Source organism: Physeter macrocephalus, chromosome 20 (assembly GCF_002837175.3).
Source record: "Physeter macrocephalus isolate SW-GA chromosome 20, ASM283717v5, whole genome shotgun sequence".
Lineage (NCBI taxonomy): Eukaryota > Metazoa > Chordata > Mammalia > Artiodactyla > Physeteridae > Physeter > Physeter macrocephalus.
Window position 1 is genome coordinate 4,135,109 of NC_041233.1, and position 10,755 is coordinate 4,145,863.

General features: G+C 43.0%; 1 protein-coding gene across 1 annotated transcript in view; it reads right to left on the reverse strand.

Annotated features, from left to right (window-relative positions):
• The window catches only part of PCNX2 (pecanex 2), a 302,561-nt gene that overhangs the window by 32,324 nt on the left and 259,482 nt on the right, over positions 1-10,755 (reverse strand). The window contains 2 exon segments of the mRNA XM_055081202.1: positions 530-745; positions 4,787-4,845. Coding sequence (XP_054937177.1) covers positions 530-745; positions 4,787-4,845 — 275 coding nt within the window.

A 10,755-nucleotide genomic window follows, 5' to 3' on the forward strand; every position in this document is an offset into this window, starting at 1 on the left:
AGAGTCACACTTCCAAGATTCAGGCCAACTCAGTCACCACAGGGCAGTAAGCATTCATGTAGTGCCTGCACGTACGTGATCTCATTTAAATCACACAACGACTTTATGAGGCAGCCATTCTTCTTATTATTATCATTTTACAGATGATTAAAAAAAAAATAGCTAAGAGACACTAAATGACTCACCCACAATAGACCACGGCACTCGTAACCCGAGGAACCAGGTTCCATATGGTCCACACCCTCTTATTGCTTCTGAGTTTTTCCCAGAAGGAATGAAACCAAAACCCTGACTTGCTACTCTGAAGGTTTACACCAGACGTTTCACCTTATTATTACCTCAGATGACTGGGGTTTAGTTATATCCAAATACATGGAACAAAGTGATTGTAGCAAGTTCCCTAATTCTCATTCTGTAGGACAGGCATTCCATTCTTCCTTTTTAAGGGTGACTTCTTATTAAAGCTTCGCATGATAATTAACTCAAATGACTGACTTCCTGACAACTTCGACAATAAAGAGATTCTTACCTCGGAATTCCAGTCCCCGAAGTTGAAAGGTGACAAGACCATTGCCAATTTCAATCAGGTGAACGAAAGCATTGAGGTAATCTGAAGCCAATATAAAGCAATCGCCAGAGCTGTAGTTACCCCATCGGCCAAGGGCGAGGTCTCCACAGAGGGACTCCTGGAGGGCCCTTGTCAAGTGTTCGTAAAAGATGGAATTGAGGTTGTTGCCGTCGTTCCCTGAAGACAGGACAAGAAATAATATGCCCAGTGAGTCCGACTCCAATGTGCTTGACCTGGGAGACAGGGAGCTGTCACTTGATTAGGGGTGAATCAGATCTTCAGACACTTCTCCCGTCAGGGTGGTGACACCCTCCTATTTCCTCCCGCTATACTCTTTCTGGTCAACGTCATCTGCACAAATGGATTGAGTTCCTGTCTAAATGAGACACCTGACAAATTCCTACCTCCAGCTGAGATCTCTGGCCTGGGCTCTCGACCCGTCTAGTTCCTCATGGACCTAACATCTCTTGTATGTTTCAGATGCTTCCCCCCACGATGGTTCAGGTCAGGTCCCCACCTCCGCTCTCCACCTCAGCCAACGGCACCACCATCCAGTCGGCCACAGCCTAGGGAGCTTTCTTCCCATTCCTTCCCACCCAAGCCTCTCAATTTTACTTTCTTCAAGTATTTTTTTGCATCTTCCTACTTTTCTCCATTCCCATTACCCCTACCCTATTCCAAGCTCCATGATTTCTCAAGTAGATGATCACAGTGGTCATGTGACTCACCTATGCATCTTCACTGGGACCTGCTCGCTCAATTCTCTACCTCACAGCCAGAACAAGCTTTCCAGACTGAAAACGGAAGGTGCCATCCAGGACGCCCCAGCCCATGATTCAAAGTGGTTTCTCAGGGCTCTTAAGATAGAGACGACTTTATAACATCGCCTGTAATAGGGTCCCATAAGTTACCCTTCATAGGAATAAGCTAGGACAGCCCTGATCAACCCAGAGCGTATGGTCACACCAGGGGCGCCGTGTGGTCTGCTCCCCACTTCACTCTCCGTCCTCACCTCCCACTAACCCCTTCCTCATCCTTCACGCTCAGCAACACAGAACTTCTCTCAGGTGAGTGACTCACAGGGCCCTGCCCACCCCAGGCCTTTGCAGAGGCTGATCTTTCTGCCTGGGTTTTCCTTCCATTCCTCTCTGGCTTATTACCGCTACGATTCTTCAGACTTCCACTGGACGGCCACCTCAGGGAAGCCTTCCCTGACCACCTCGCCAGGCCAAGTCCCCTGTTTCAGGCTGTCAGGACTGTGGCCCTCTGCTTTGAAGCACTTGTCACAGTTGGAATTTGACTTCTGGTTTTTTTGTGTATATATGTATGTATGGTTATTTGATTAACATTCGATTTCTCCAATGCACCCAACAGTGAAGGAAGACTGAATATGCTTATTTTTGTATCCCAATACTGGCAGAATTCCTAACATGTAGTAGAGAATCACTAACTATCTGTTGAAAAATAGATAACACCATAGATGATACAGCTTCATTAAGAGAAATTTTGCCCCTGAGAACATTCCCATCGAGTGACCCCAGGGTTTCATTGAGATATAATTTACAGATAATAAACTGTGTGTGTATGTATACACACACACACATATATACATACATACATACAAATATTCTACAATATAAATAATTATTGCTAGTATTATATATTACATATTATATACAGAAAATAAACAGTACATATATACATACATTCAACAATATTCATAACCATTACTAGTAGTATATATTATATACAAATCTATATATATTATATACAAATCTATATATATTATATACAAACCTATATTTTATATATTATATACATAGATATAAATTATTATATATTGAGGCAATTTATTGTTTTTAAGTTATATATGTATAGCAAACTCAGACTTATTGAGGAATAACTTATAGAGAGTAAAATTCACCCCTTTTAGTGTCCAATCCTATGAGCCTTAACATATGCTTCTAGTCACGTAGCCACCACTTAGAACGATGCATTTGTGTCTCATCCGTACTGTGGTATACAGCAGCAGTCTGCTCTGTTTCTTTCGTACGCAGCTACTACAGTTTGCTTATCCATCCAACAGCTCAAGGGCCTCTGGGTTGTTTCCAGTGTTGGTGATGATGCGTAAAGCCACTCACAAGACTCATGAACAGAAGTTTATGTGAACACTTTTCACTTCGCTTGAGTCAACCCCTAGGAGTGGCACTGCTGTTCTCCAAAGTGGCTGGACTGTTTTGCAGCCCCGTCACTGGGACTGAGAATTCTAGCTGTTCTGCATCCTTGCCAGGACTTGGTATTGTCAACTGTTGCTTGTTTGTTTAACCTTAGCCATTCGGATCAGGTGGATCGGGACCCCAAGAAGGAGGAAGGATACAGCAAAGGAGATGGAGTGATGGATTGCCCTGCTTCCCAGTGGAAGGCTAGTGTGTTTCAGGGGTGTGAAACTGGGGCTTTGCAGTGCATTTCTTGTCATCTCCTTGCTGGGCCCAAACTCCTTTTACTTCCTATGTCAGATCTCTCACGATGAAGGACAGAACCTTTTCTGAGAAGAATGGGTAAACTGGGAAGTCCTCCTGGTCTGTGGTCTTGGGGGTGTTAGAAGTACTGGGAGGGGCTAGGAGGAAAGTTTGCCATCAGTGCTTTTATTTTAAGAGCATCTTTTCTTTGGGGAGTGAATTCTGGCTCTGGAAAGTCAGAGAAGCATAGAGTTGCCCCAAAGAGAAAAGGCCTAAAGCAAAGCTCAAGGACCCCTTCCAGCTATTGGAGTAGACACAGAGATTCAGGGAAGTTCGGGATAAAGCCTAGAGATCTGAACGGAGTTTCCCTGCTCTGTACCCTTGGGAACCAGAGCATGAATGGAGGTGCAGGAAGGTGCAGAGTGGCCCCAAGTGCATCCACATAAGGAAGAGCACTGATCCACCGCTAAGAAACCTACAAAATAACACTATCAAACTATGGATATCATTGCTAGGCATTCATGCCAGTTAAAAGCTGAATTGAAATTAGTGCATTTATAACCTAATCATGATTAATGGAAAGAAATGAACTGTCCTATGGACTGAGTCATGTCATGTTGTCTAATAAAGTATCAGTATGCTTAACTTTCTATGCAGATGAAGGCTTCCTGACCTGCCATGATATTCATTTTCTATGATGAACCAGCATGCATCCTGAGACACTAATTAGAGATTACTTTGAGTCTCTAGCACTTTTAAAGGAAAGGCCTGAATGAGAGAATTAACTTTTGCTTAATTGTTCAAACTGTTTGACGTTCGAATAAAACAAAAGAATTTAAACCACTAAAAGGGGAGAGCTTAGAACACACTGACCACGCATCTGTATAATTAGGTTAAAATCAGACAAAATTATGAACTAAAGGTGCAATGCACTTATGAAACTGTCCATATGCCTAATATCAGTGGCCCTGCAAAGTTACAAAGTCCCACGGATCCACATGAAAGATACTTATACCCCAACCCATGGCCCCTTAAAGTTGGACTGATGTAAAGTTAAACAAAAAATAAACCTGTCTCTTCAGGTGTTTTCAAGTTCCAAATTATGATTTCAAATTAATCATGTATATGCAATTCAAACATAGCTAATAAGCATGATACAATTCTTCCTAGACAACATTTTTGGCCCAAGGGAGAGAGAGAGTGAGGTGGATAAAAATACAGAATAGTTGAAATTTGCATACTGATAATGAGGAAAAAAGAGGTCGGATGGTTAAAAGTGAAATAGATTACAGGAAGAAAAAAGTAATTTTCTGGCAGGTAAATCTTTCCATAGCTTAATGTGGTACAAAGTTTCTGAAGACTTCTGGATCCTGGATCCTGGAACTGCTTGCCTTTAAGGACATCAAAACACTGACATTTTTCAAAAAAAATTTTGCCATAAGACTAATACCAAGGTTTATTGTCTATAGTCGACGTTTAGCATACACAAACTAAAATGTCTTAACAGGGTCATTCAATACTGAAAAGATATCTAATCATTTCTAAATAATGGAGGAATGCATTTCTAAACCAAATCAGGATACTTGATCAGTTCTATTTGCACAGTTTTATTTTTACCGTCAGCATATTTACCAAGACATGCATTGTCTCCACAATGATCAAAAAATAGTGAGTACTTAATTCCCCTTTTTGGATTGAAGGAATCCATCTACACAACAAAATAAATAAATAAAAAGAGAGAAGGAAGATATCCTCTTACCTGGATCCTTTTCAATCTGGACCACCAGTCTTGTGTTGGAATTATCCATGCGCCTTGTACTAGAAGGGGGCCACAAAAGGGTAAGAGGTCCTGATTAGACCCCTCCAAAGGAGAGTTGGCTCGCAGAATCAGCTGTGTGAGTGGGAAATGCAGGGGAGGTGGAGCTCACACGTTAGGGTGTTTGCTCCACTTTGACAAGGCTGTCGGAAGAAGGAGGGGTTGGAAGGGAGGGAAAAATACAGAAAACACATAGAGGGAAGAGATAACGAGCACTTAGGATATGGGAGATTGGCCTTCATCCTTATCAGTTTTGAGCACCCGGTCCACAAAATAAAAGCAAGCATTTGAACTGCCAACAGACTGTCACTCACCTTCAGAAAGTCAGAGCAGTGCACACATAGCTATCTCTCTTTTCAAATTGATTCCAGAAAATTCGTGGTTAGTAGTCTATGTCTCCACTACTTGCTTTCGAGAGTTGGGCCCATTCTTATAGACCTTTCTTAGGTTGAACCACAAGAATAAAAACAGCTCTCACAAGCTTAGGAAAAGGTGGATTGTCTGTAGCCATGGTAACCAGTGGCCGCCAGAACCAGTTTAAAACCTTTTCAGTTATGACAACCCACCTCAACTTACAGCTTTGGTAAGCAAGCCAGCCAGCCCATGGTGGCCCCTTGCTTCTGAAAGTCAGCTGGTGAGGGACAGACTCAGTCCAGACCTCTCAGGGGTCAACAGTCACTCCCCAGGTGACTGCCCTACAGAGGGTATCAGCCCACTTATGTCTCTAAAGTTCACCGGCCCTTGACCTTCACATGTCCCGAAAACCCTTTCTAAGTGCAACAGTCTGCTCTGCTTGGAGGGACTGTGCCGGACCAGCTTTGACTTATTTCATTGAGTGGTGGTCTCGTCATCCTTGGAAGGATGAAATGTGAAACTGACGTCAACCACATGAAGTTGATGATATTCAACTGTTTATGACCTGCAAAAATGGCAAATCCATATGGCTAAAGCATACAAGTTTGAACATAATGAGGGTCCTATCTTTACCATGCCTGGCCCCTGCCTTTGCCATCCCTCTTGCCCTTTGCTTTCTGTGCTCCAACCACCCTGGCCTTCTTTTTCCGCACCTTCAACACGCCCTGACCTCCTTCTCCCTCCCTCCCTCCCTCCCTCCCTCCCCTGCATCCTTTACACCTGTTGTGTCCTCTGTTTGGAGGACTTCCTTTCCAGCTCCACCCACTTTTCCTCGTTGACTCCTCTAATCCTTCCCGTCCAGTTAAGTAGCACCTTCTCAGGGAAGCCTTCCTGGCACCTGCTCTGGGTGAGATTCACGTGTTGTGTGCACTTCCATAGCTCTCCTTTGGAGCACGTGTCACAGTTAATATTACTACTAAAGCTGACCGTTAACATTTATGTAGCACTTACTCATGTAAGCACTTTTCATGTATTAACTCATTATATCTTCACAACCACCTTCTTAGGTGCTATTAATATACCTGTTCTCACAGAGCAAGAACCTGAGGCACCGTGGATTAAATGTCCAAAGTCACAGAGCTCGTGAGCGGTCTAGCCGAGATCTGGACCCAGGTGGGCTGCCTCTGGAGCCTTCACTCTACATCATACACATCTTTGTGTGTGTCAACTAAAAAAAAAAAATATTCACAACCTAAAAGTTGAAAGTTATGTTTTATTTGGGGGGAACTCCTAGGAATTCAAGCCGGGGAGGCAGCATCTCAAGTAACCCTGAGAGAACTGCTCCGAGGAGGTGAGCGGGGGAGCCAGGATATATAGAAGTTTTGCAACAAAGGGCAGCTAGTCTGAACGTCAAAAGATTACTGTTAATTAAAGAAAACCAGATATCTCAAGTTAAGGAATTTAGCACTTTTCTGTGTATGGGCAGATGCTAGAGTCTGGGCTCACTGAAATCATTCCTTTGATATGCACCTCAGCTATCTCAGGCCAGTATCCTGTGTTTTCACATCCTGAGTTTCCTCAGGGCTCACTGTAGGGAGAGGCTGCAGTCTGATGGCTGCTAGATGGCAGGTATTCTTTTCCTTCCTGGGTTCCCTCAGGGCTCACCAGCTCACCATCAATTGCTGATGGCTGTGACATCCTTTGTTTACTGACATGGCAGGAAATATTCCATTTCCTTTTTTTTTTTTTAAAGAATATTGCATTTATTAATTTGAAAAGTAGATCCAAATACTCAGCAATATTCCATTTCTCACATGATAATTTGATTACATCTGCCTCTTACATCAGACCCTAAGGACCGTGAGGTACCATTTTGCGGACATCTGGCACGCAGCAGTCAATCCATTTGTTGACAAAATAAATGAACAGTCAAAGATAATACTGCTTCTGAAGTGTTTTTCTCTGACAATACCTGCTAAGAAAAAAGGAGACTGCTTCTAGATAACATTTCAATGTGATTGTTGACATACTGCGTGTGATTAACTAAATGAAGAGCACTTTTTGGTGCTTAAGAAATCGTGAACTTGTCTCTTGGGAATCAGAGCAGATTAAAAAGATGCTTAGATGCATCTGTATTTTAAATAAATAAGAAAGTTTGTCTTCAGAAAAAAAAAAGTATTCTCATTTCCTCCTATGTCTCAGATATTTGAGAACCATCTAGGCAGGATCCTATTTGAGTTTTGTAAAACAGACTCTACAGATGGGTTGGAAAGAAGGAATATTCTGTTACAGCTCAAAAAAGCCATTAACCCCAGCACAATGTTCTATTACTGCTTCAGTTTCCATGCAAATACCCTCAGATCGGCTTTGAAAATAAAAGAGCCCAGGGTGGCAGAAAATAAAGCAAGCAACAAAATTCTTTCTAATGAAGGCTGGAATCCCATGTCGGCATAGTTAGTCCCTAAATGGAATTTTAATTTCACCTTAAGACCTAGGACAAATGGAATTTTCAGCAGCAGAATAAACAATTCTTAAAGTGGGACTGAGCCAAAAGAAAGTCATTTACCAAACTCCTTCCGGAATTAAAACACCTTCTAAAACTATGTTAACTGGAAGGCTATCTTTGCAACAGGCTTTGGATGCAGAGCGCTAAATTCTGATCAGCGGTAACTAAGCTATGCTGCCTGCGTGCCCCAGGGCCTCTGGCTCGCCACCAGACTCTCTAAGGCCAACTGTCAACCATACTGGGTATTTTGAGCTTATCTCCAGTGCTTTCCTCCTGTAAATTTGGTGCTTACCACTCAAAGGTGCTAAGTAGCTCAGTAATTGGATTTCTGCCTTCACCGTCCTATTGCATGAACATCAGTTCTGCTTGGAGAGAAAAAGCGGGCTCCCAACTCATTCCACAATCTCAGGGGAAGTAAAGAATGCTGGTGTGGCTAGGTGGGCATCTGCGGTGTGTGCTCTTAGCCCCTGCCTGGCAAAGCCAAGGCTCATTGTCAGGCCACGCTGTCCTGAGCACCACAGGCCGAGAGTCTAGTAACATCATTGGTTTTCCCAGAGAAATTGACTTACTCAAAGCATCCTTTTCTTATGTTAATACGGCAGGGCTGGTTCCCTCCCTTCAAGCTTTGCCTCCCTCATCTAAATCCAGCACCTTCTCTCTTATCCCCATAAGAATCCACCTTCTCTCTTATCCTCATCTGAGAAGCTTAAATAATTCAACAGTAATTTACTTAATTCTACTGCTTCACGTTCCAGTTTGTCAGCACACACAGACAATTTATGGGAGAAGTTTTCCCATTTTTGATGGGGAAGTGTGACTGGCTGGAGTGCCTGTTGATATGGCAAAGCCAGGATGGATGGACTGTGGTTCTGGGAGAGGGACCACTGACTGAACCCGCCCTCCCCAGCCAGGTACGTGTTCGTGCCCCGGTCAGGGAGGATCCCACATGCCGTGGAGCAGCTGGGCCCGTGAGCCATGGCCGCTGAGCCTGCGCGTCCGGAGCCTGTGCTCCGCAACGGGAGAGGCCACAGCAGTGAGAGGCCTGCGTACCACACACAAAAAAATCTCCATAGCTAATAGCAGGCCTGAATTCTGAGACTACAATGCATTCGTGTGAGATTCTCATCTCTCACCCTAACTTGCTTGCATCACAAATTAGGATCACTTCTCCCATTTCAGTCAGAAAAATCCAAGACTCTCAAGCATTCCAAATACAGGAGAAGAAGTCCAATTATTCATTCACTGGGAAGTCATGAATATTTAGGGGGTGAAAAGTGTTTCTTCTCTTTCTGCAAATGCAACTAATAAAAGCAGTAATAAAAAAATCTAGCTGCATGTGGTTGAGCAAAGAGTCAGCCAGATGGGGAACTGAAAAGATGGAGATGCAGAGGACTGTAGCAGATTCACAAGGATTAAATGACCAGGGTGCTGCTGGTTTTTTCCCCAGGATTAACATGACTGATTTAAGGTTTTGACTTCTGGGTGCTACAGCCTGCTGGTAAAAAGAGGCCCAATGTTACGGATTTGACAGTGTTTTATTTAGCGTTCCGGGTGTTATTTCTCCTGGGGATGAAGACACATTTATTTTTTCATTAGTTACCACTGGTACGCAGAGAATTTGGATCAAGATGAGCACACAGCAAAAAGAAACATCAACCCTTGGCAACGGGACTGCAGGGTTTTGCAGTGACATGCGCAGCCCTGATGAGTTTCATCTGGATCCTTCCGTTTTCACAGCCACTTGTGTCAGGAGAGACACAACTCTAGAAGACGTGTTCTCCGAACACAAAGCCCGTTAAGACACGGTGCTGTTTAGTCCTCAAGGGATGTGGCACTTATTAAAATCACACCAGCTCCGTTTTCCGCAGAGATGGACTTCGCTTTTCCTTTGCTATTTTATTCACTCCTAAAGTATAACATTGTACCTCACCCGCACTCAGTCTTTAGATCTGTTACAAAATCAAGTGCCACTAAAAGGATGCTCCTAATTCTACAATCACCATGTGGCACCTGGTCAAATCAGTTACACTGACTAAAATTATAAATAAAGGTATTTATGCAGGTTTGACATCTCAGGTTTGCATTTTTAATGATGGTGTACCCTATGCAAAATAATTCGGCCTGGAAACAGTACACAAACAATAAGGCAGGGGAACCCCAAGAATAAGACTGTAACTTTAAGTTGATAAATCTGATTTCTGTTTCTCACTTGCTTTATGACTTATTAAATTATTGAGGGATGCAAAGGAGAGAATCACATAATTCTTCTGATCTCAGTTTTCTGAGTGCATAAAATCGCAACTAAAACATAGCACTTTTGGTAGGAAATTAAAATACAGAGTCCCTTCTATGGCAGTCTACTACAAAACTAAACGAAGAATCACTTTAACCTTGTAACAGGCCTGTTACCCAGGGTCGTCATGATTGACAATGGATGAACAGAAAATAGTTTTGATATCACCGCATCAGTACTTTTTATGGGGAAAAAGAAATAGTATTTTTTTTTATCCTGAGAGTCTTTTGCAAATTTGATTTTAAATATTAAAATTGTGTTGAATCTTGGCTCTGGGAGCATAGGGACCAGAGTCAACAGAAAATGAGTTCATTCACCTCCTCCAAGTGTCTGCCACCTGCCCCAGCTTTTCCCCCAGACAGTGTGACAATGACAAGAAAACCTCCTCGGAAGGCTTCCCAAGTGGCTCTCCTTTGCCCATGATAACTTTAGCTGGAAAGCTAGTGTTCTATTATTTTTGGACGGCTCTTAAAATTAATCATTTTTTAAATTTCATTTTCTATGCAGTTTTCTTTAAAATCCACTAAGAACTTTCTCTCCTTTCTCTCAAACCTCAAAGTACACCTCTCTCCAAAGCCTTCCCTGTCTCTAGGAAATTAAGCTCCAACCACACAACCTCCAAAACAAATAATTTTTTATTTTTTATTTTTTTTGTGGTACGCGGGCCTCCCTCTGCTGCGGCCTCTCCCGTTGCGGAGCACAGGCTCCGGACGCGCAGGCTCAGCGGCCATGGCTCACGGGCCCAGCCGCTCCGCGGCA